Source organism: Chionomys nivalis, chromosome 3, assembly GCF_950005125.1.
Source record: "Chionomys nivalis chromosome 3, mChiNiv1.1, whole genome shotgun sequence".
Lineage (NCBI taxonomy): Eukaryota > Metazoa > Chordata > Mammalia > Rodentia > Cricetidae > Chionomys > Chionomys nivalis.
The window spans coordinates 38,627,432-38,654,178 of record NC_080088.1 but is presented as its reverse complement, the minus strand read 5'-3'; the positions used below and the strand labels follow the sequence as shown (position 1 = coordinate 38,654,178).

Genomic DNA, 26,747 nt, shown 5'->3' with positions numbered 1-26,747 from the left:
CCCACAATGATTAAAGTTGTACTGCAACCATGAGCCAGGATTAGTGTATCTTTCCTTGAATAGGTTTTGCCAGCATATTTTCTCACAGTAATAGACATGTAACTAAGAAAAATGGTAGCAGGAAATGGGGTCATTGCTATGATAAACCTGATCATTTATTTTGGTTCTTAAGCCTTTGGAACCAGTTTGCAGGAGGAATGTGAAAGAGCTTGAAACTCTGGGCTAGAAAAGCCTTTGAATGAAAATAGAGCTTAATGGACCATTCTGGTAAGAGCTTGAAAGAGAAGAATGCTCAGACATATACACAGTGGAAATACAGACTAGTGAAAAACTCAAGACAGGCAAACATTCAGCTTGGTACTGAGCAAGTGCCTATAATTGTGAAGAAATCAACACTACTGGATAGAAACCTTCTGTACTATACTGGAGCAATAGGAAGAATGTCCTGAAGCCACCCATAGGAGACTCACTCCATTTTGTAAAGACCCAAATTGAGTTCAAGGGGTTCCCTGGATCCTTTAAGACATCACAAAATTATGCTTTTCTAGCTATTGCTGCTTATAATTCCTTTATGTTATTGAGATGCATGTGTTTCTGCCTAGAAAGTCCACTTGCCACTATTTTCCCTCAAGGTACCGGCAATATGGCAAATTGAATGTTTGAAGATTGCTGCCTCATGAGGGAACAGATCAAAGTTCTTTTCTTCTGTGATGGTGGGTGGGTGGGACAACGCAGCGTTAATGTCTGTTCTTCTTTCACCCTTCTGAACAGAGCTCCTGAACTGATAATGTCTCACACTGTCTCTCAACTTGTTATGATGCGAGTAAATTCATGGCAATGGGTATGGAGGGAGGGATCTAAATTGCTAGGTTGGGCTTTTTCTGTTTTGTTTTTAAGAATGAACTAATATCTCTTTCTTCCTGATTTTTCTGCCCTCCCACCAGTTGGCATGTGATTGCTAAGGTCAACTATCTTTCACCAAAGCAGAAGAAGACCAACACACATGGGTGGAAAAACAAGAACGCAGAAAGAGTGTGGAGTAAAGACTACAGAGGAGCTCTGGACTGCTTAGAGACAGAACCCTTACACTGAAGAGGAGCTAAGTGTCCTGTTTAAACTATGGTTATTCTTAGGTCCTAGTGCAGTGGCTCATTACTACGGGGTGATTCAAAAACACTTTAGTCGAGTGATATAAACAAGACAAGAAACATACTTTTAAAGATATTTAATGATCTGTTTTTCAAATCAGTACAAAAATTTAAATACAAAATTGATTTGCCATTAAGTCTCAAATCTATTCATGGAAACTCAAACAGGTTACCAGTCTTTTCATCATTCTTTGTTTCTGTACAATATCCGAGGAGAATTATTCTCCACAGACATTCTTTTCCCCTGTGGGATGTCATACTACTTTAAAACTCTGTGTTTAAATAAGAACAATGCCAGTTTGGTCCATTTCACATGGAAAAGCTCTAGTCAATTTTGAATTAAATAGGGATCATTAGTGTCCCTAGGCTGTAGAACATAGAGTTGTTTCACCTGCTTTCACACTAATGTGTTAACATGATGTACAGCACTCCAAAGGGAAACACGGGTACATAGATAATTACTTAAAACTCTTCTTTAAATTAAATGGAGTATCATTTAGCTCTGATATTAGCACCATGGTAGAATATACAGTATCCGGCATAGATTTTGCTCCTCCTCCATTTAAAAGTTTAGAAGCATATGCCTGATATATGACACACACATGCACACACATGCGCACGCACACACATGCACACACACATATAGGCAATTGAGTAACAACCAATAAATAAGTTGGAAAATATCTCAAAAAGTGAAATTTGGTTTAACTTAAGAGATAATTTCTACCTTTCTTTGTGGAGACTAAAATACCATACATGTACAGATAAGAGCAACTTTATGATGCGGCTGGCCCAACTGTCCTTCAAATCATTTTAATGTAACATTTAACAGAGATCCCAGGGAACCCCTGTGACTTCCAGTCACTCACTACAAGCCAGTGTCCTCAGGAGCAACCCAAAGGACAGCTATCCACAAAAATGCTGCTTACTTTGCGAATGAAGGCTAGGTAGGGCTCCTTTTGGATGAGAAAGTGCTTTGTACAATGAACAGTGAATGAGAAACCTTGTGCTAATGAACTCATTTGTCTTAAAATTTGAGAAAATGGAGCCTATGTATCATAAAAGGAAAAGACAAATATTAAGCCAGGATAAGAAAATTTGTGGTGGTAAAATAATTCAGATTTGGAATAGCCCATGTTTTATACTGTATTTATTTGTGTCTTTTCCAATCTATGTCTATCTCTTCAATTCCTGACTCTTAAATTCCGAGGAGAGGAGATTAGGTCATCATTGTAGCCCCACATTATTTCCCCAAACAACTAACGGCAAATGAACAGCAAACTTTCAACTGCTTGTGTTTTGAGCAGTGCCCAGAGAATCTAGTATGTGCCTTAGTGAGACTCCGAAACATTTCTTTCTCCTTTCAAACCTGTTTCGGCTGTGGTGCTGAGTGTGTGGTGACGTAAGAGGCATGGGCTCCCCACGCGTTGTGACATTCCAGCCACCTCTTCGAAAGGCTGATGTTAAAGAAACGGTCATTTCCCTACAATTTTAGTCACTATAGCTGGAAACAACACATCTGCTATTAAATATCAAATCCTTTAATTATTCTCTTAAAATTAATTATTTTCACATATAATTCTGAACTTTTTTTCCCAAATTAAAAAAAATGGCTTGGATTTTGGCAATTGACTTTGGAACCTCATAACATAAATCATATTTTTAAAATTCATAGTTACTGGGAAGAAAACACAGCTACTAAAACATGTATAGACAAATTGAAACCTTACTACCATTGGTTGTATGGACAAATTAGGGGGATTTTTTAATGCATGTAAACATAACTGATAATTGCTTTCAATAATAAAAGTTCACAAAGTGGCAAAGTTATTTGAGGAAGACTTTTTAAAAAATCTGTTTATATTGTTTAGGCTATAGTATAAATTACAGGAAGGAAGAAAAAGAAAATTGGGTTCCAGAAAAATGCCAAACTGAAACTCTTTAGGTAAGCTAATGCATTAATGTCTCTGCGCTAAATTCTGAACCCTGTGCACTCTACCCTATATCACACACTAGACTCTCACCCAGTGCTCGACAAAGAGAGTGCTGAGCAAATATGCAATGGGCCTTCGGCACACCTGCTCCTCTGGGGAGACCACAAACACACAGTTCTGACTAGGTAGTCCGCAGCTAAAAGCACAGCCTCTGACGTGGAGAAATAGCCTTTGGACTAGAGATTACCATGGTCCTGGCACTACAGAATACTCTCCAACATCCCGCAGCAAAACATCTGCACAAATAGAGAGGAAACTGTGCAAATAAATACAGTATGTAACTGTCACCAGGAACCTCTCAAGGCATATTCAAAAATACTTTTTTCAAGGGAGCACAAGGAACGAGTGACTTTCATTAGCTATGATCATCCAGACTGACATATTTTGACTGATTTGAATAAGCAGGCTATGAAATCATATAACGTGCAACAGCTAATATGAGTCCAGTGGGCACAACACAAATGTCTGTACTTGATCCATAAATCTGTCCCATCATTCTGTTACAGTCTGCTGTGCACAGTATTAAACATGCATCTTAGTTTTTATTTGTACATGATGGTCTAAACTTTCACTTAAAAACGACTTTCCAACTATTTAAGTGTTTGGAAGCATTGTTTATAATTGGATTTTTTGATGTGTCATTTTCTTTTCTTCTATTAAATCTCTTTTCTTTCTTTTTTTCTTTTTCTTTTTTTACATGGGATACAATAAATATCCTGAAAAGGAGGAGTGGACATATTGCCCGGCGTACAGTCCGGCCGCCTGTTCTGAGGGCATTTGGAGGAACACCCGATCTCCGGGCCGGAGGAGCAGTACTGCACTCCCGGAAGCCTGGTCCAGAAAGCCCTTCTTGTACTCGTCATATGTGTACATCACGGGCTCGTTGTTCTTGAAGAGAGCAACCCACACGTTGCCTCCCTTGCAGTGAACATGGTAAGCAAAGTAGTAGACACCCGGGACTTCGCAGGTGAAGATGCCCGTCTGCGGGTTGTAGTTCTGTCTGCCGTTGTAGAGCAGCTTGTCAAACTTTACTGGGGCCCCCACCGGTGGGAAAGGTGCAGTCAGCTCTGCAGTAAACGCAGGCATCTCATAGGCTGGCCCACCGTTCTTGCCCTTCTTGCCCGCATAGGCATGTGGAGGTTTCACTCCATCAATTCCTAGTCCCATGTCTGGCAGATATTCTCCCTGGGGTGGTGGTGTAGGGGGCATCACAGCTGGGGGTCCTGGGGGCCCTGGAGGGCCTGGGGGCCCAGGAAGACCAGGCTGGCCCTGAGGCCCAAGGGCACCAGGTTTCCCCGGGGGACCGTGAAGACCTGCCACTCCTGGCTTCCCTACACCGGGAAATCCAGGAGGGCCTGGGAGGCCTGGTTCTCCTTTGGGGCCCGGAATCCCAGGTGGTCCAATGGGGCCACTAGGTCCTACAATTCCTGGAATGCCTGGGGGTCCCTGTAGACCCTGATCCCCGGGTATGCCTGGTTCTCCCTTGGGTCCAAGCAGCCCCGGAACTCCAGGAAGCCCTGGCAACCCTTTGTGACCTGCTTCCCCCTTGGGTCCAATAGGACCAGGCAAACCCCTCATGCCAGGGGGACCCACTTCACCAAGAAAACCTGGCTTCCCAGGGAAGCCTTGGAGGCCTGGCTCACCCTTAGGACCTGGTGGACCCTGTGGTCCTGCCACCCCACCTTCTCCTTTGGGCCCAGGGAAACCAATAGCACCTGGTGGGCCCATGGGCCCTGGCATTCCAGGTAGGCCTGGTTCTCCAGGAGGACCTCCCACTCCAGGAGCACCTGCTGGTCCTTTTTCCCCTCTTGGTCCAAGAGCCCCAGGAACACCCCCGATGCCCCGGTCCCCTTTGGGTCCTGGGAAGCCTGGCTTTCCAACCCCTGGGAGGCCTGGGGGTCCAGGCAACCCTGGCAGTCCTTGCTCCCCTTTACCACCTGGAAATCCTGGCTGGCCAGGGATTCCATCCTGGCCCGGTTTTCCAACTCCAGGCATCCCGGGAGGTCCTTGGACTCCTGGCACACCAATAAGACCTTGTGGTCCAGGTTCCCCTGGAGGGCCTGGCTTCCCCAGGGGACCCTGGGGTCCAGGAAAGCCTGTTACTCCTGGTTTTCCTACTCCTGGCAGCCCAACTGGGCCAGGAGGGCCATGCATACCTGGAGGACCCTTCAGACCCGGCAAGCCTGGCATCCCGAAGCCCTTCTCTCCTTTGGGTCCCTGAAGACCCGGGGGTCCTGGTGGTCCTTTGGGCCCTCTTTCACCTTTTGCTCCTGGTTGCCCTGGTAACCCTGGCCCACCCGGTTTTCCGATGCCAGGAAGTCCATGAGGTCCTGGAGGTCCTTGTGGTCCTGGGATTCCCATAGGCCCGACTTCCCCTTTGGGTCCAATTTCACCTTTGGCTCCAGGCATTCCCATGGCTCCTGGCTTTCCAGGCATCCCAGGCATACCCGGCTTTCCAATTCCTGGATATCCCTGTGGCCCTGGTTTTCCTTTGATTCCAGGCATTCCATGACCAGGCAAACCTGGTGGCCCAGGTGGTCCTCTTGGTCCAGGTTCTCCACGGGGACCTTGTTCTCCTCTCAAACTGGCTAAAGGTATTTCTCCTGGAAAAGCAGAGAAAGGAGCAGGGGAGAATGGTTATCCCTTATTTGAAGGAAGTAATAGTAGTCATTTAATTTGGATACATTTGCCTGTTACGTATCAAAAGGGAAGACTAGATATAATATGCTCATCTTCGTAAGCCTTCTCCTGTATGTACCAGGATTTTAAGGAAAATCAAGCTGCCAGGTTCTGCGATGTGTCTGAGTTGTTGGGAAAACTCTTATATTCAGATGCTTGTATCAGCACAGGTTAAATTTTAAAAGCTGAAAAATAATCAAACAAAAATTTTCCCTGTGCAAAAATTGAAGATACCATACTGTGTTTATACAGAATTTGGGAAGGTTGGAGTTATGTAATGAAAGGAACAACAACAACAACACATTGCCATTGAGCCCACATGGCAGAGATATGGTATTTTCAGCTCATTTGTTTAAGGTACACTTTTGTGTGTACTTTAGAGAATGCTGAAGTCATAATCTGTTTTTATTTTTTTAAACTCTTCTACTTGAAGCTATATTGTATTTTTCCATGACTGTCTTATCAATTGAAAGATTTCATTATAAATTGACAAATTTCCATGGTGTGTTTATGGGTTTCAACGTGATGATGCAATTTATGAATAAAACATGGAATAACTAAACTAAGCTAATCAGCATTTCCATAACCTTACATACTTATTTTTGTGGGTACAGCATTTGAAGTTATTCTTAGTTTTAAAATATATTACTAACTATATTTACCACATTTGGTAGTAGAACTAAAAATAAATAAAAACAAAATCAAAATCATATTCTTCCTGCGTGCCTGAGGCTTTGAATCTCCTGACTATTGTCTTCTCCATCCATTCCTCTTCTCAACTCCGTATACCTCTTAGCATCTGCTATAAGAACGACCAACATTCTTGTCTCTGCTTCTATGCATTGACATAATACTACATGTTAGTCAGACCCATGGTGCATGTCTATCTGTGCCTGGTTGGCTTGTATTATTTTTAATTTAACAATGCAGAGCTAAATGATGTTTCCTTATGTGTTGAAATATGGGTGATGAAAATCACTTTGCCATGGACCCAGAAAAAATGAAAGCTTTTTATTTCATGTGTGGTTTGACCACATCTCTCTACATCTATCTTCAAGACCCAATGGATTTGCTTAATGTCTTTGACATGCTATATGGTTTCTCAAGCTTCAAATATACTATTTCAAAGAAATTACTTCTCTTAGAAATTTAGGTTTAATGAGCATGCAGTTTAGACTAGGAGAGAAGCTTGATTTAGAAAGAGGACATCTTGTTTCTCTTTCTGGCCTGGGCATGAGGTTTTGACTAGGTTACTTAATCTGTCAGCATCACTGACTTCCTATGGCTATAGCCAGAATAACACAGCTGCATATAGGAGAATACATGGGGCAACCATCATACCTTGTTTCTGAAATACAAAACATGTGAGAGAATGCTGTGCTTTGCAGACAAACAGCTCTGGATATTCCCTGTTACTGGGAGAAGTGGGGGAATGGAGACATGAAATATGTGCTTCCAAAGTCTTCTTTCAAATATAAGAAGCCTGTAAGTCTGATCATTGTGCTATCTGCAGAACTACTGCCAGGAAACAAAAGAGAATCTTAGAAGCCGTATTCTTCCCAGGTAGGAGTAATCATCCGAATAGATACAAGAGGCACCAGAAGCCAGGCAGGCCATGCAAGAAGGGGAGGGGGAAAAGAACCTGGAATAGGCCTCTCTCAACCTTCCTAATACTGCAACCTTTTAATACAATTCCCCATCTGTAAAATGCTATTTCATAACTGTAATTTTGCTACTGTTATGAATTATAATGTAAATATCTGCATGTTCCGATGATCTTAGATAACCCATGTGAAAGGGTTGTTCTACACCTAAGGTGGTTATTGACCCCCAGGTTAAGAACCTCTGATCTAGATGACTCCGTAAAAGGTAAACCAGCTCCTGGAGAGTAAAACTATGAGGAATACTTACATTAGCACACACTAGTAAGCAAACTGTAGTCAAGGGAAAATCTGAGAACCTCCTAATATATATTAACACTACATGTGTGGAGCCCAGGGTGGCCTTGGTTTGTGATTCCTGACTACAGGCATAGGCCAGCACCCTAAAGTATCACAGCTTATTGGTGTGGGATCCCTGATGTTTATTTAGCACAGTGCCTGGAGCACATTCCCCTCCACCTGAGCATCTGGAATGACTGACAACTGCAGTCACACAAAACCCCTCAGTGCTTTAGTGCTGACTCAGCACCGCTTGCCTTATGCCTCTGATTCTCTCAACAATCTTATTTTAAAGACCAGGGGAGTGAATGAATAGTTTCCTCTGATTTCTGGGTTCTAGGCAGCTAGGCTTCTTCGAGTCTTCCACATCCTTCATGGTGATTGCTACCCTATGGTTCCCATTTTTTCCCATGTATGTTATGTTTCTGAGAACTCCAGATAAGCCAGTTGAATTTACAAAAAAGCATCTCACAGCAAGGGGTACTTTGTAAGTGTAATAGACCTAATACAGAGTCCTAGGAAGTGATGGGAAATTTTTCTGTGCATTTTAACTTTCTAATGGCTTATTGATGAACTTGTGTACTTCGGAGCAGTACTGAAAACTCTTACGTGTAGCACCTAGTTTGTAAAATGCTTTCATTTGAGTTTTGTTTTATATAAGTTCTCCAAAATATTGTTTTCTTGACTTGGAAGAGTGACTTGTTACTCTTCTTTTAACCCCGTAGTTTTATCTTTCTGTTCCTTGAACTCCCTGCATCTGCTCAGAGTGTAAGCCCCAGCCAGGTGCTCACTAGAGAGCTGGTGACTGTTTAAATAAATTAATAATATATTTAAGGATAGACTCTGGTTAAATATGCTTTGTTCAGTCTGATGTTAGCTAAAATATTATAACCAAATATAAGTTATAACTTTAACTTTTTATTAATGTTGAAGATCAAACCCCTATAATAATTTTTATTTTCAAATTAAAAAATAATTACATCATTTCCCCTTTCCTCTCTTTCCTCTAGCCCCTTCCCTGTGCTCCCCATCCCTCACAAACTCAAGGGTTCTTTTCCTTTACTTATGGCTGACTGTGTGTGCGTGTAGTGCATAAATATATAAGTAAAACCTGCTGAGTCTATTTAGTGTTGCTTGTATGTGTATGATTTCATGGTTGACCTCTTGGAATTTCATAACCTGACCTGAAGGCCCTTTCCCTGTATCTTTCTTTAAATTTGAACTTTGCAAGAATTGCATGCGATTCACAGCAATAATAAATTTAAAAATAAAAGTCTCTGAATTACATTTTTCCCTCTCAGCTTTTATAGTTTAGGAGTCTGTAGCTATTTTGAAACTGTGTAATATGATGTTACCTTTGCCTTTCTTGGGTACCACCTCCTTGCCCATTCTTGGCACAGGTTGGATTTCCTTCATATATTGGGGTAGGTGTGGGTACTCTTTGCCATACTGCATGTGAGGCATCTCCTTGCCCATGGAAAGGCCATCTTTGCCCAAAGGCATGTGAGGTACTTGCTGGCCCAGGGGCTGGTATTGTGGAATTTGCGGTGGTATCTGAGGAGGAATTTGAGGTGGCAGCGGCTTGATTCCATAGTAGGCACCAGCCTGAGCGAGCCTGACGGAGCTCAGTGAAATGGTGAGCAGCACTCCCAGCAGCTGTTGAGGCCTGGGTGGCACAGCCATTACCTGCGGAAAAAGGAACACACCAACACAGTGAGGACCTGCAGGCCAAGAGACTGCTATCTGCTTAGAGAAGGAGATTACAGAAAGTGAGCAAATCCACAGTCTTCATTGCCTTGCTCAATAGGATAGTAATCGGTTTCTAACTGCAAACAGTTAAAAATGTCTGGTCTATGACAGGAGCAGCGATTGCTCATCTGCTATATGCTTTCCTGGATGCTTTGCGGCGTCATAAATACGTATAAATATGAAGGTACAGTAAGTATAAAAACAACACCAAAAACTACAGAGAAAGGACATTCCATTTGATAGTGCCAGGTGGTCGTTTTAAAAATCACTGTCGTAATTATGTACTTCTTGCTTCGATTTAAATACTATGAAGTGATTCGTTCAGAATTTGGTTAGCTGGAGCCAGAGTCCATTAAAGTTTATCTTTGAAGTTTTATGAAAGAAAGGAAGTTTACAAGGCAAATTAGTTGTATAAATAAGACAGAGGGCGATATCTGACTATTCACAAGAACAAACTGTTTCTATTTAATGGTGCTCTTTGCAAGTCAACAGTTAATAGAATAAATATAAATGGGAGCTTATCTGCTTATAAAGACCAGATTGAGGAGACTTCTACGTGGTAACACCCTAGGGTGGAGACCAAAAAGCCCAGGGACATGCGATGTGCACTAACGGACGTGAGGGGCAGGCACAGCACATGCGATGTGCACTAACGGACGTGAGGGGCAGGCACAGCACATGCGATGTGCACTAACGGACGTGAGGGGCAGGCACAGCACATGCGATGTGCACTAACGGACGTGAGGGGGCAGGCACAGCACATGCGATGTGCACTAACGGACGTGAGGGGCAGGCACAGCACATGCGATGTGCACTAACGGACGTGAGGGGCAGGCACAGCACATGCGATGTGCACTAACGGACGTGAGGGGGCAGGCACAGCACATGCGATGTGCACTAACGGACGTGAGGGGCAGGCACAGCACATGCGATGTGCACTAACGGACGTGAGGGGCAGGCACAGCACATGCGATGTGCACTAACGGACGTGAGGGGGCAGGCACAGCACATGCGATGTGCACTAACGGACGTGAGGGGCAGGCACAGCACACGTGGAAGTCTATTTAGTGTCCCCTCCCCCACCACCAAGGAACCTGAACTGGTCCTGAGTTGGTGTTGTACTCTACGCCTTATTAAAAGACTAATTGCAAAACAGAGAGTGCCATAATGCTGGAGAATGAGAAGGAGCAAGAGCATCACAATCATTGTTAATGTAACTATGTCCTGGAACATTTCAAAAAGACTTGTGTACAACTAATTTAACTTCTGTTTCCATGGGAGTTTTTCTTTGCAATTAACTATCTACCTAACTTAATTCTAGATTACAATGTTCGGCTTCGGCATTGAATTTGTGTCATCCAATTCAAGGGTAATGCCAGGTATTTGAACAGAATACAGAAGGATTAGTTAATAAAACAAAAGAAGACAAAAATGAAACAAAACAAAAATCAAAAACTAGAACTAAGAAAATATTTAATGCGAATCCCTATCAGAAAATTCATTGCTTTATCATTTTTCTAAATATACAAATTAATCATTTCTTTCCTTTAGGGAATAAATGAAGTACATGAGTCATTAAAATGATTTATAAAGCATTCTCCATGATATAATCAGCACAGTTGCAAGGAAGAACTGTTTATTTTAATGTCCGACTAAGACATGGACTGGTGAGAGGAGTTAGATATTATTGTTATCTTCTGCCCCTCTAAATGATTAAGTGGTTATTAGAAGCCATTTGGAAAGAACCATAAAATGAGTACTGGCTTATTTTTATTAATATTAAATTATTTTAGGTTTAAAAGAACATCTGCTGTAAAAAAAAGTACACCATAATTTAATAAATTCCTATCAGAAACAGTGCTAGGCCCATCTGAGAAATACAAGGTTGAATACAATATAATCACTGAGTCCTGGCCTCAGGGAGCTACACTGGGAATGATGACAGAGGTGTATATCTTTAACGAGTAGCAATGCACATTGGAAAAAGAATAAATTTTGCATCAACTTTAGTTTTTAAATCCCCTATGTTTGAAGCAGTGACTTTTCTCATTACTCTTCCATGTTTTTTTTCCAGAGTTAGTTTACAAATACGCAACGCAACATAAACTTCTCTAAAACTCAAATCCAGCATACTATATACCCTACTGTTTTCACCCTCTGAGACGGGCACTTCAACCTTATTTTTTGTCTAGATATTAGTAGCTAAGCAAAGCCCTTCCAGATCTTCACTTGTTAAAAGATAGGTCTTAGTTTTACTTGAAATTCTGCTTGATTTTAATATTCATATCTTTAAGTACTCATTAGAAAGCTGAACGTGTTAATTCACAGCAGCAATATGTGGCAATCCCTGATAACATAGACGCTAGGACTTCGTTAGGGTGTAATTCTACCCTCCAGGGTGAAGGAACTCCATCATTAAACCTTAGTAATGGACTTGCATGCTTGACTTTCCAGCAGGTCGGTTGATGTGCTAGTTCACACTTAAATAATCTTTAAACTGGGATGCACTTGGGAAATGCTGGGAAACTAGAAGGCAAAATAATGCTTAAAAGACCAGGTAAATCCCCAGGACTCAGCAGGACCGAGTTTCCTTCCACCAGGTCCTCTCAGAGGATTGTTCTTTCTCTCAAACCATCTCGTCCAGTCAGCCCTCTATCATTTCTCTGGCTTTTTATTTAAGTAAACTTTGCTCAGTTTTAACTTGAGTATTTATGGAAGGGCCCTGGTTAGAATTTATCGCCAGACTTATCCTTACTAATTTCCTTCTGGTCCCTGAAGATGGTTTTGGTGTTCAACGTGGTGTGGTGCTTCTCTCATATAACTCAAAGAACACCAGATTTGCTGCCATATACCAACACCTACAGGGAAGAAGTAGCTGAGAACCCCTGCTGGGAAGTGATGGTGGTGGGTTTCCTTGCCTCTCTTCCTTTTCTGAGAATGGAAAGCGCAATAATATGCTGTGAGTTTTCTTTACTAATTTCCTTGCTATTTTTTCTTTTATGATTGATGTGTGTGTGTGTGCGCGCGCGTGTGTGTAATTGTGCATACATGAAGATAAGAATATCTAATGGAGTAGACATTGCATCTTTGCTGGCTAGGTGAACTAAGGAAAGCTCTAATTCCCTTTGAGACATATACTCTAGGACTCAAAAAACCCATGTTTGACTTTTAGCTCTACAATTATCCATACTTAATACTTGAGCAATCCCTTATCTTCACTGAGTCTCAGATTCCTCACGTATGACACAAAAATTGCAATCTCTGCCTATTTCTCAGAGTTGCTGCGAATAATAATACAAGTTCTTTGTAAGCTAAAATCTCTGTTTAAATTAAGTTATTACTAATGCAGCACAACCGAAAAGACCAATCAAAACCAACTGGAATGCCAAAGACTTTCAAAGGAGGACACTAACCAAATTAAATGAGAGGTTAACTGCAATAATGATAAACACAATGATAGCCATTAAAATATGTTCAAATATGACAAAAAAGAATAGTTGAACAAAGGTTGTAATTTATTCTGGTGTCATATTTGCCAATCCTCATCACTTTGAATAGCCTCCTGGATATTCCTTGTAGTTTCCTCATGTGACCTGTAATGTCCACATAATACTACCATGATAGGTATTATTTTAGATGATCTAAGAATACCTTTTGTACATTTCTCCTCATAAGATTTGGCATTGCTGTACCAAAGAGTATTTCCGTACTTAACCTTCAATCTTAGCTTTGTATCTTAGTCTTGTTTATGTGTGTTTATGGTGTGATGGGGACAAGCCCCTCTTATCTGCCAGTCTTCTAGGGCTTCTTGTTCTGATATGGGCTTTCTCAAGAGCCTTAGATTTATCCCTTGAAGAAAGGGGAATAAGGCAGAATATTCTCCCAGTATTTCCCAGAATTGCTCCTCTGTGTATCTTAAAAGAAAATTATCTCTTTGTTTGACTGTATACTGTCCAAACTAGACACCAGCAGGAGCAAAAATAGGTGACTGCCAAACTTTCCAGGACAATGTAGGACAAGTTCTTCAAAATCCCCTGCTTCTCAAAAATGTCTGTCAGATTACTAGGCCTATAGACCAAAGTTGGATGCCCCAATGCTATAGAAAAACCTAGGGTGACTGTCCAGGTAGCCAGCTGTTTCTGTCATCTCTTAAATTGGGAAATCACTTGCTCTGCACTTCCTGTTTATTCAGGTATTATTATATCTTTCTCAGGTCTTTGATGGGGTTGAAGACTAGACAGTTACAATTCTCCCTAATCATGGTAGAAGTAGGAAACTCTGGACTCCTCAGGAGAGAACAACTCATGGAGTATTTTCTCTATATTGCCAAATACAAATGGGCTGGATATTGTTACTGATATTGTAACTGTAATTCTTACTTGATAACTGGTTTTGTTGTATATAATTTTACTATGTTAACATTAAAACCTTCCTTCTTAATTAGAAGAAAAAAAGGGGAAAGCATGGGATAATCCTTTTGTACACCATGAAAACATGTTGCTCTCATTGTTAAGAAAATTTGACTGGCCAGTGGCTAGGCAGGATTTTTAGGGCAGAGAGAATGCTGGGTGAAGAAGGGCAGAGTGAGAGGAGATACTGTGAGATACAGAGTGAGCAGGATGGGAGATATGTACATGAGGTAAACAAGCCTTGGGGTAGACATAGATGAATAGAAATGAATTAATTTAAGTTATAAGAGCTAGCTAAAAACAAGGTAAGCTATCAGTGAAGCATTTATAATAAATATTGAAATTCTCTATGTGCTTATTTGGGGAGCTGCTGGCAAGACAGAAAATTCTGCCTACATTTTTTGGTTGCATTTTCCTGGGCAATTAATCCATTAGATACAATTAGTTATTGAACTATAGATTTAATTTTTGGAGGGGAAGGACAGAAGATACAATGGCCTAGTAAAATGATGGAGTTTTATTTTATTTAACTCGATTTCTATTATTGGCAGGTGATAAATTAAAATAAGTTTGAATATTGGATACAAGTACTGTAAAGAAAGCCAAGCAGGAGTCTCTGTCTACTTAGTTTTGTCTTGCAAATATGCAGTAGGTTGTCATTTGTTCATCAAAGCTGCCATGACACAGTACATCAGATTGGGTGTTGTACAAAACAGAGCTCAGAGGTCTGGAGGCTGCAAAGTCCAAGATCAAGATGCTGGATGACAGGTGTCTGGGGAGGGCTGCTTCCTGGTTCACAGCTGTCAATCTTCTGACTTTCTCGCCATGTCGGGGGAGAACGGAGATTTGTTTTGGCTCTTTCCCAAGGGCACCAATCACATTCCGAAGGTTTTTGCTCTTGTGACCCTATCATTTCTCATACATCTTCCAATCATACTGGAGGTTAGGATAACAACATGGGAATTTGGTCACAAGCACAAACTGTATAGCACTGGAGTAAGCACTCAAGGATGACTTGAAGCGGGAAAGCTGGGAAAGATGGTAGTTGAAGACATCAATGGAAAGTAAATTGAGTGAAGATTTGAATATTGAGATTTTAAAAAAAGATTTATTTATTTTTTATATTAATGTGTGACTATTTTGCCTGCAAGTGTGCTTGTATACTACATGCATGCCTGGCGCCCACAGAAACTAGGTTTTCAAAACTCCTGGAACTAGAGTTATAGATAGTTGTGAACAGTTATGTGGATGCTGGGAACCAAACCAGGGTCCTCTGTAAGAACAAATGCTCTTAAACACTGAGGCGTCTCTCCAGTCCTTTGTTTATTTTAAAATAATGCCTCAAAAGAGGCCATATGGGAGAAGAGGGACACTCTATTTATTACAACATAGTTGTATTTTATTGTTTCAAAAGTACACCCTCATCGTTGTCTATCCTCCATAGAGTGACATCTTTATTTGTTCTTTTTTCATTAGGTATTACTATTATTGTTTTTTAATCCTTCAGATTTTAAACCTACTGTATCATTGTGCTACAGGTACCATAATGAAGAGTAGGTAACTAACAGGAATTTATTCTTGTACAATTAAAGAGGCATAAATGTCCAAATGCACTGTCGGGGTGAGGCCCTGCTGAGGGCTTCTCTGGGATGTATATGGCAGTCTTCATTGTATGATTTTATGTGCTCTTTTTCATGTGTGTTTTGTTTTGCAGTCATCATAATGACCCCATTTTAATTTAATTTACCCTTTAAAGAGCTAATCTCTAAATAAAGTCGTATTCTAGGGTACCAGGGATTAAGATTTCAACACAGATTTTTGAGATGGGTGAATCAGTTCATAGCAGCCATCTTCCTCTGGACAAATTCGATTTCTAGTTTAGTTTTGGGCCTCTTTAGTCTTCCATTGTTCTCCTCATTTTGCTACAAGTTTCACTGAATCTTAAATGTGATTGTAACCAACTTTATAATTTTTGATCCATTAGCCAATTTACTAAACTTCTGGAGAAAAAGAAAACTTTGATTTTTAAGGTGTTTCTTGGTGCTTATGACAGATCCTCAAAATCAAAGCTCTTGAGATGGATAAGGACTTTCAAAATATTTCATTAAATCTCAGCCTTTGCTCCAAAATATTCCTTAAAATGGTTGTTAACATAAAGCATTAGTATTTTCCGTTTGGATATTAACAATGATGGGAACACTCATGAAGCAACCTATTGTCACACAACTTTGTTACTTTAAAAAATTATATGAATAATTTGTCAGAAATACTTAAGGCACACACCTTTAATCCCAGCATTTGGGAACAGAGGCAGACAGATCTTTGAGTGTGAGGCCAGCTGGATCTACAGAGTGAGTTCCAGGGCAGCCAGGGTTACACATAGAAATTCCATCTCAAAAAAAAAAAAAAAAAAAAGTCATATATGGCAGTGTTCCTGTAGCAAGATGGGTTTGCATGTGTGTGCAGGGGTGAGGGGTTTAAGAAATCCTGAAATTGATTACAAGGCCAGAAGACATGTGAAAATGTTCTTAGTTAAGAGGTCACAAGAACCAGAGACTTTGGTAGTTTAAATGTAATTGGTCCCTATAAGATCACAGGGAGTGGGACCATTAGGAGGTGTAGCTTCGTTGGGAAGAAGTGTGCCGCTGTGGAGGTGGGCTTTGAGGTCTCATATATGCTAAAGCCACTTTCAGTGAGACAGGTCGCTTCCTGCTGCCTTTTGAACAAAATAGAAATCTCCAGCACTACGTCTGCTTGCATGCTGCCGTACTCCTAGCTGCCATGCTCCCGCCATGATGGTAATGGACTAAACTCTGAAGCTGTCAGCCTCCACCGTAATTAAAGTTTTTTTTTTTTTTTTTTTTTTTTTTAGAGTTGTCTCTTTACAGCAATAGCAACCCTGACTAAGTCAGTGCCCCACTCAGGAGTCCGGTAAAAATACTAAATTGACAGCTGTAATATATATGCAGAGGACCTGGTCCTGTGCTTGTTAATTCAGTCTCTGAGTTCATATGACCTTTACTCAGTGAGGGCCTTGCTCTCCTGGTGTCCCCCATCCCCTCTGACTCTTACACTCTTTCTGTCGACTCTTCTTTGGGGTTCCCTGAGTTCTGAGGATAGAAATTTGGTGGCGACAGGGCATTTAGAGCTGTGTGTTCCAAGGTCTCTCCTTCTCTGTGTAATATCTGTCTGTGGGTTTCTGTATTTGTTTCCATCTACTGCAGGAGAAAGCTTCTCTTATGATGACTGAATAAGACACCGATATATTGAGTAAAGGAGAATATCACTAGAAGTCATTTTATCGCTACTTTCTTTATTTTAAAGACAAATAGTATTTGGTCTTACCCCAGGTCTCTGGGATATCTGGTCTCTGGTTCTTGGTTACCCAAGTAATATTGCGGATGAGTTTCATCTTGTAGAATGGACCTTACATCAAATTGGACGTTGGTTGGTTGCTGCCACAAGCTTCGTGCCACCTTGCCTCAGCATATTCTGTGGGCCGGGCAGCATTGTGGGTCAAAGGATTTTTGGTCTTCTCTTGAGCTATCTTTCTTCTGTTGGTTTGCCTTATCTAATTTTGATGTGGTGACTTTTGTTTTACCTTGTTATATTTTATTTCTGTTATGTTTGGATGTTATCACTTAGAAGCTTGTCCTGGTTCTAATGAAGGACAGAAAAGGAATGGCTCGGATGGGAGTGGAGGTGGGGAGGAACTGGGAGGGGTAAAGAGAGCAGGGAAAGTGCAATCAGAATATACTGTATGAGAAAAAAATCTATTTTCAATAAAAGGGAAAAAATAAAAGGTTATGGGACCATCTTTTGCCCACTCCATGGTTAACCAGAGATCTGAATTTTGTTGTAAGATAGATTAGTATTACAGATATAAATTACTCCATAATTGATATTGATTAGCACTTTGGGATTATGAGGTTCTTTTTGTCATACTATTAACCAGTTTTGATCTAATTTAGTATAATATTAATATTCTTTTTTTGTTTTTTTTGAGACAGGGTTCCTCTGTGGTTTTGGAGCATGTCCTGGAACTCTCTGTGTAGGCCAGGCTGGCCTTGAACTCACAGCTATCTGCCTGTCTCTGCCTCCTGAGTGATGGGATTAAAAGTGTGCACCACTGCCGCCCAGCTCAATATTCTTTTTATGTGTTGATTTTCAAAAATTAAGGTTTTAAACTTTATTTTACATCGACTTTGTCACCACATTAAATACAGTTTTGACTTTTGTTTAACCTGTACATGAGACTTGTATTTTGAACACTTTGAGGATTATGCACGGAGCAGGCACAACACATGGATGATGTGATGGCTATAGAGGAAACAGAGTGGGAGAGGGAGAGGCAGGGATGGAACTGGTGGTCACCTTCACTGGGAGCATGCTCTTTAAGAACCCACTTTACTGGGAACTGAGCTGCTGAGTGGGCTCACACCTGGGTTCTAAGGGAAGAGAGGAGAAACTGTAGACAATAAAGGGAAACATATTTGTCTTTTGAGGGAATCCAGAGCAAGTTAACTATGTAGCATTCATTGCTGCTGTGGCAACTCAGTGAAATAGATATTCCCTGTGGCAGTGAAGGCAAACTAATCACTGCAGGTGTTTCTTCCAGAATATATATGTGAGTAACCTCTTTTTTCTTCCATACTTTGAAATCTGAAAGTGGAATCCTTTTGTGGGGATGTGTTATACATGTGTTATACGTTCAGTACTATGCTCAGATTGTCTCTGGACAAAAGTATTGCTTATAAATGAGAAAACTGAAACTTGAGAATGGCTGGGGAGTAGAGAGGGTGAACACCAAAGTTATAATCACTTTGAGTACTAATTGTTAATCATTTCATAGCTAACTCATTAGGTATACATTATTTTATCTATTTTTTAAGATAGAGTATTATGTAGTCTAGACTGGCTTCTAACTTGCTGAGGACGACTTTGAACCCTTAATCTTACTACCTTAACCTCCTACCTCCCAAATGGTGGTTTTATAGGCATTCGTCATCATGTCAGGACCTGTAAAACTATTAAGGCTAATTCTTTTAATTGCTGTCTCCCCATCCTGTACTTACATGACTGTTTTTCTGAAATTCATATATATATATATGAATTGAACTATAACATGATATATACATACATATCATGTTATAGTTCAAGGAGGAAATTAAAACTCCTGTTGGTTATTTCTAGAAGCACCACATCTCCATTTCGTTTTTGAGGTACAGATTCATCTAACTACACACTCACTTTTTCACTCAATTCTGCCTTCCAAGCAACTAAGCCTTCTTGTTGGTTGAAACTATGAAATTGGGCATTATAAAATAAGATCTTGAACGGAATTTGGTGCTCTCTGTTCTTAGGACTAGTTATTCATGATGTCACGAAGCCACTTGTGAGGTGAATATGCTGAACCTGGTAGCGGAATCCAAATAAATAAGCCCATCAGATACTGGCCAATCAAGCCAATGGATAAATTGGGCTAGATCACTCAGCAAACATTTAATGATTTCAGTTCATCTGCCCATCTCCATATGTCAGGACTGATGAAAACTAAGCTTGAGGTGTATGTTTCACTCTCAACCCCAATTCCATTATAATTAAGAGCATCCAGCCACCTCACCTGCTGCTTACCGGCAGAGTGTGACCTCGTGGACATGCTGGACGAGAGAAGGTCATTAGGCTTTGCCACACACATAATCCCCCTGAAATGAGTGTATAAGCACCACATTCCAACAGCTCTCTGGAGGAGATTGCACAATTTCTGAGTGACCAATTACAGTACTTCACAGAGTCCCTAATATCTAACTGGAATCTCTTCTGCTGGACCTTACGCTCATTTCCTCTTTTTCCATTCTCAAAGGAGGTGGGAAACATCTGGAGAATATTTTTTCTTCAAATAATAGCTCACATATTTGAAGCCTGTAATTAACTCCCTTTGTTTCCCTAAGTGGAATATTGTCAGCTGCGAAACAACTTACAAAACACTGGAGAGAACCCTTGAAAGAGAACATTCTAAAGTGGGATTCTTCCCTTCCTGTGAATGAAAGCATCATTGTTTTCAACCGAAGCTGTAGCTCTGACTAAGCCACCCATCCTGCCTGAGCATCATTTCCTTTACTTGCAGAATGAGGATGTTGGTTATTAGAATTCAAGGTTTTTTCTAAGTCTGATGTTTTCTAGTAACCGAGAATGTGAAGAAAATCTACACGTTCATAGGCAAATGGACTTATGAGTAGAGATGATTAAGGGTTTTGATGTTGGAAAGCTAGATGTATCTCATACTTCCAATGACTTTTCAATCTCCTGTCTTAGAGTTAGGGATAGAATTTATAAAACCTTTTTATAAAATTTTTCAAAAAGATAGCAGCATCAGATGAGAAAGCAAAGGAAGGTCCCCAAATAGGAAACATAATTCAGGAATAAACTTAATATGCCTTAAGGAGGATTCAAAGATTGAACACAAATGTGGAGGTTGTTGAGAATTTTTTACAAAGTGATTGTAAAGGTCAGATATGGTATTTAATCCCAGCACTCAGGAGGCAGAGGCAGAGGCAGAGGCAGAGGCAGAGGCAGGCTGATCTCTGTGAGTGTAAGATCGGCTTGGTCTAAATAGCAAGTTCTAGACAAGCCAGAGCTACATAGTGAGACCCTGTCCCTTCAAAATTATGTCTGTGAGTGATGTCTTCCTACAATGTGTGACATTAAAATTCTTGCAGAGTCATTCAATAAATATTAACTATTCCTTCTGAAGCAAGAGTGACAAATGAATGGCCTGGAGACACAGTTCAGTCATTAAATTTTGGTCTTTCAGTAGACCCAGGTTTGGATCCCTGCACTCACATGAATACAAGGCTTCCCATGAAAAGTTATTGCCAGTCTATCAGTGCAGGGTAGTTGTGGTTAAAGTGCTCATTTGTAGATAGCATGAATTTACTTAATAAAGTAAGATGATAAAAATTAGACATTTTAGGCCATAAACCCCACCAAGTTAAAATCATATTCTGCAGAAAGATAAAAGCAGACTTGGTTTCTGAATGGCTTCCACCCGAATCAGAGCTTTAAGAACCAGCGAGCCCTAGGGTGGCATTGAAGTGTAGGAGACAGGGGTGTGGAGGACCAAATGTTGGACCTCAGCTTCTCTTTTCTCCTCTTTTGTAATCCAGCTGGCCTTCTGAGTGTTCCCTCGGGGCATGGGGGTTTCCTGCAAAGGTTGAGGGGTTAGATGAAACTCACATGACTTCATGGTGTTTCTTACTACTAGAAAATTGGACAAGACCTTTGAAAACTGAGAAATCTCAACTATTACGTACAGTGGACTCAGTTTCCAGTTGACAGGAGGTAAACCCTTCACAGGCTTGTGTATATGCGTGTGTGTGTGATTTCTAAAGACAGTGACCACATGAAATGCCATTCCTTGTGCTCCGTTCTGTCAGCCCATTGCATGATCTGCTCCACTCTGTCAGCCCATTGCATGATCTGCTCCACTCTGTCAACCCATTTATTGCATAATTTGTCGGTGTATATTGAGAAGATCAAGCCCTGTTGGCATTCTCTTTTAATGAACAAGCATTATGTCAGTAGCTTATTCCCTACAGCATTTTAATGAGAAACTGTGAAACAAACAAATCCCCCAAATCAAGGAACAAATTTGAACTTAATTCATTTTCTGTATACTCTCATGTTTATTAACTGAATCTCTGTGTGTGGTGTAAGTGTCCTGTGCATTCAGAGAAGAATTTAGAGGCCATACTCAGTGTTGGTTTTCTCTCTAGCTCTTGGGACAGTTGCTTTGAGGAGTTCAGTGTTTGGTATTTCATTTATTTGAATCCTATAACAATGAATGACTTGATAATAAAACAAAATCCCTAGAATTCTTATCCTACATGGACAAAATATTAAATCAACTCAACAGCTCTTAGAAAATAAAAGTAATCACCTTCTTCCAAAATGGACTCCTCCTACCCCTTACCCACCGCTACACACAGAACTCATTTCTGGTCAGTATACCAGTCTTTCTAAAGTTACAATAGTTAATACTGAAGCTTTCTGAATTATCAAAGAATTAAAGAAAATCAAGTTTCTTGGTCAGTGAAAATATGTTTGTTTTTTTCTCTGTTGCATGGTTCAAAAGCAGCAGAAATCATTCCACTTTACTGCTCCCAACAAAGAGTTTAAATTTTAAATAATTTAGTCCTCAATCTGGGACTATGCCTAAAACATCAAACTGTGATAAATTGTCAGCCACAGAAAGGGCGGTCTCTAAAATCTTCCACTTTGTAACCACAGCTCCATCTAGATAATTAGCCTGCCTGGTAACATCCTGCCCTTTGAACACAGGCAAAGTACATTGTGCAACCAAACCACAGCTATCTTGGTATTGCAAGCTCCATTTATTTAAAGGGTGGGATTTATTTTGAGGGAGAGAGAGATGGATGTGCTGTCTGGGAGAAAAATCATAAGGTTTTTCAGTTAATCCAGGGAGCATTCTTTAGAGAAAATGGAAGTGGAGAAAGGATGGAGAATTATGTAAATATGCCAGATTGGGAGGATTCATGAGTTATGCAGGCTGGGAGTGTGCAAGGACGTCTTTATGAGTAGAACTCATTACATGGCATAAGTAAGTTTACAGAAGTGTACCCAGTGCCATTGCAAAAATGCTTTGTCAAGTGTGATTTCTTAGGACACCATTGTCAATAGGATGCTGAAGTAGATGACTCAATGGGTAGGTTTCTCTGAGCTCTGTGATGATGTCCTTATATGCATTTGAAGACTGTCTTTTACTAAATTATACAACAAAGGAAATGAATTAGATCATATGGCAGCCCCGTGCCTGGAGGGAGTAGTGGAGGTGCTGGTCTGTGGTGAATGTGGTGGGCACAACTTGCCCATTCTGAACTGCCCACTACCTCCCCTTCACAGGAACGTTCCCTTTATTTGGGCAGCTCTTCTAGTTTGTGGAGGGAAGCTAGAAGTCTGTTCATGCTGTGAAACTTCAAAATTAAAAATTTGGCTCATTATCTGGTAGGAGCGAGGTCTCCCCATCCCCCAACCAGATGAAAATATCTAAAAATGGAAACTCCCCCTGATCCACCAGATCCTTCTTTTGACCTGCAGAGACATCTCTCCTTCAGGTGTCTCTAACATCCCTCACTATAAAATGCTGTTTCTGGTATTTTATATACCATGCCTTTGTTTTCTAAACCTTTAAACTTCTGGCTTTGTTTCTTGCCGCTGTCAGTGGGTTAATTTAATTACCAATTTCATGCTATCTTAACAAATGTTAATGTACAATATTAATAAACAAACATTTATGAAAATTAAATAATAATATGCACTCAAAAAGTTTATGATCAACAGCTAAAAACAAGATCTTCATCTTGAATATGTATTTAAATAAGCAAGATGAAGTTGGCCTAGACTGGTCAGGCCCAAAGTCCTTGAAGGACAGGCATCAGAACTAAGAGCAGAAGGGTAAGTGGGGATTGTCAGCAGGAAGAGAGAAGTGGAACTCATCTCTTTATCCAAACCAAGCAAAAACATTCATGTGATGTTCTGAACTGTTAAAGAGCTGAAGTATGGATTGGTGGGTAAGAGCAGTGACTTTGAGCTAAACTACCTAAATTAAGTCCTTATTTATCCTTTTTTTTTTTATGCTGCTGGTTGTGTGACCTTGAATTCTTGATGGTTTGGGGATGATGACAGAAGGACCTAGATCCCATCTTAAGAGGTTTTTGGTAGATTCAGGGAATTAACCCCAGGAACGTGCTTAGATCAAGTTCTCAGCACTAAACTGTCCTAGTTGTTAGTCAAATAAAGAAGAAAAGGCATAGGAGGAAAGAAGAAGATTGAGAAAGAGGAAGAAAAGGAACAGGAGGGCGGGAGAATCTTGAACATATATTCTACCATGTTTTGTTGCAGTCTTATTTGAAGAATATGAATGATAATAGTTTTTATTCACTTTGCTCCTGACCTGTTATAAAGATCAGGCAGACAATTCTATGGTGATAACCCTGAAAGCGGCTGCAGGATCTAGAGATGTATTTTTGTTGCCGAGGGAAGTAAACTTCACAAATAGGAGCTTCTAGCCCTCAACAGCCATCAGCTCATTGCTCTTCCTAGCTTGATCTTCTGTGCTTTGGGACTTCTGTAATATAAATATTGCTATACTTATTTTCATATTTCGAGTTGTGCTTGAAAACTATACTACCTACCTTTAGATGTCTATTTCAAAAATAAAATTAAAAATCGAGTTTTGAATCTGATAAATTCAGTCTGACAGATGTCTTCTTTTATGTACACTTTTATATTGCAACAAATTAACAACTTCAAATCCAAAGTACCAGGTAAGTATGGAGTCATACTCAGTCATGAACATTTGTCTAGGTACAAAACATTGATTTCCTCCAAACTGATATAACCTACGATTTATTTTGAAAAATAAATTTTTATTCAAGAGTTCTAGAAGCTAGTGATTGGGGGAGGTACACTGGACATTAAGTCATTCAGTTGGCCATAGGAATAAGGCAGAACCTTCTTTTTGTGCAGTATTTTGTATTTAGTTCATAGTTGTGCATAAAGTAGACTTGATACATTCTTTCAAATGAATATATAAATGGTCTCATTTTCGTCTTGTCCCTTGCTTTATCTAAAGGCAAAGTTAGATCTCGGGTACGTGTTGGCTGAGAGACCAGCATAGCCACTAATCTTGTATTGATAATGCTCTTCTTTATGCATACTATTTTTATCCTTATGCCTCTAATTTTGTTTTCTGATCATAAGAATGGAAAACGCTACACAATAGCCATTTTCTTTAGATGTTAATGGAGAGTGCTACTTTTGATTTTGAAAACTTTTTAATAAACAGATAAGCACTAGCTGGTCTTAGAATAAATGAGATTTGTAACAATTCATTAATTTGTGAGATCTTTGTAAGATTCTTTTTATGATAAAGGTCACAGATTTGCCTTGAGCTAAATTATAGTATCAAGGAGGCAGATTTCTAAATCCCTAATCTGATTTTAAGTTAAGGCTCTCGGATCTCAAGTGACAGTCTCTGAAGTTCTTTCCTTCACAAAGGTAATTCCTGACAAGCCATCTCTCTGTATAAAACCCTGAGTGGTGGACTAAGTGATCCCTAATGTACTTGCAGATGCAAAGACTCACGGCCCTTTTCCTACCTGTTCCGCACTCATTGCTCCCTGTTAGCTATGCTTGGTACTGAAAAGGGTCAGGCAGTAGGTGGAAAGTTGAGAATGAACATGCAATCCCATCAACTGAGGAGGAGGTGAACAGACACTGTTGTTTCCTGGTCCTCTGTAGTGTTCAACAATATTTTGCAAAGCTCTACGTTTTTCATTGTGGTTGTTTGTGGTCCGCCTCTTTGCCATGAATTTCTGTCTTTGTGTGGAAACCAGCCAAGGATACATTACTGGCCACCTACCTACCTTCTCAGGACGACTCCTCAAACTTATTTTCTTTGCTTTCTCCTCCTGCTGGTTTATGGCTTTCCCTTATGTAGCAATAAAACTCTTGGAGAGCCCTCTTAGGGATGAATTAATGCCACTTAAGTATGTTTCCGTTAGCTGCCCTTTGATGGTGCTGTTTAAAAATAAAAGGAGAGTTGGGGCAGCTTGGTTCTTATTGAAATTTTCCTTCCCTCTGCTTTAAAATTGCCGTCCCTCAGAAACAAGGGAGCTTCGTTAACACTGAAAAAAAATGTCTGGGAAATATTGTCAGAAGACAAACTTACCATCTTTTCGTCATTTTTTTCTCCATTGGAGAAGTATTTACATTACAAGGAGACCCAGCTTTGCCTGTCTGAGCTTTGCTTGTATTCCTTTAAATACCAGAAAGTGTGCCTGGATTCCACAGGAGATGAATGCCATCTTGTTCTCCACTCTAATAGCAAACAGATTAATGCTCTGTTGTCATGATCCCATTTCAGCCCTGTGTAGTCTGACTATGTATTGTATTTTAATAATTCATTTGAATCTTACATTTAATCTATGCCCCCAATTGAGACAGAATATTCTTTAGGGTTTAGCACCTCTCTCTCATCCTCCAAGTTCTGAGAATTGGAAGCTGAATGCCTTGCCACATACCGTTTGAGTTTCTTTCAACAATTGTTTTGTGCCACTATGAGAGGAACTGAAGAGGATTCGTGATCAACTGGGATACTGTTTCTGCCTCAGTGGATATCCAGGCAAAGATTACAGACATGCTTGGAAAGCATGCAAAGAAGCCAGTGCCACCTCTGTTCTTTTTCAGGCAGCGTGTTCTCTCTCTCTCTTGTTTCCTCTTTAATTTGTCTTTCCAATCATCATCTCTGATTTCCTTGCTCTTGACCAGACAGAGATCTGATGCCCATTTGAATCTCACCAGACACTTTGAATCTGTGCCAGAATACTTTACTAAAGGCATTGTGGGACATCTGAGTTAAAACTATTTTCTCTCCTTGTAGCAGACTTCCTGTAAGCAAGGAGACATGTCAAGGGGGGAAGGTTAAGGTGGTGCTAAAAAGCAGACACCACTGCCTCAAGCCAAAATCCTTCTCCATTGGTCTGCTATGTACTTGAAATTTCAATGAAATTTCAACTAAATTTCCAGAACCTAGGAAAGTTAACACAGCTTTACAATTGTGCTAATTAGCTGACCCATGATTGAGAAAAGGTCAGGGGCACAGGAATATTGAGACATTCGAATGGGCTGTCTTGACTGGGACTGGGTAGTGAGTAACGCAAAGGTTCAAGGTAACAAGCATCTTGGGGAGAACAGAGATGTGAGAGGGAGGCAGGAAGCTGAGCCATGGAGTGAATGGCTGGTCAT

The 26,747-nt window shown here is 40.4% G+C and overlaps 1 protein-coding gene across 1 annotated transcript in view; it reads right to left on the bottom strand.

Moving 5' to 3' along the window:
• Positions 1-1,218: 1,218 nt before the first annotated feature.
• Positions 1,219-26,747, bottom strand: part of Col8a1 (collagen type VIII alpha 1 chain) — a 131,143-nt gene continuing 105,614 nt past the window's right edge. Inside the window, exons 3-4 of the mRNA XM_057765927.1 lie at positions 9,117-9,447; positions 1,219-5,745 (exon numbers count right to left, since the gene is read on the bottom strand). Of these exons, the coding sequence (XP_057621910.1) occupies positions 3,836-5,745; positions 9,117-9,444 (2,238 nt within the window). The 5' untranslated portion in view covers positions 9,445-9,447 and the 3' untranslated portion in view covers positions 1,219-3,835. The remainder of the gene's footprint in view (positions 5,746-9,116; positions 9,448-26,747) is intronic.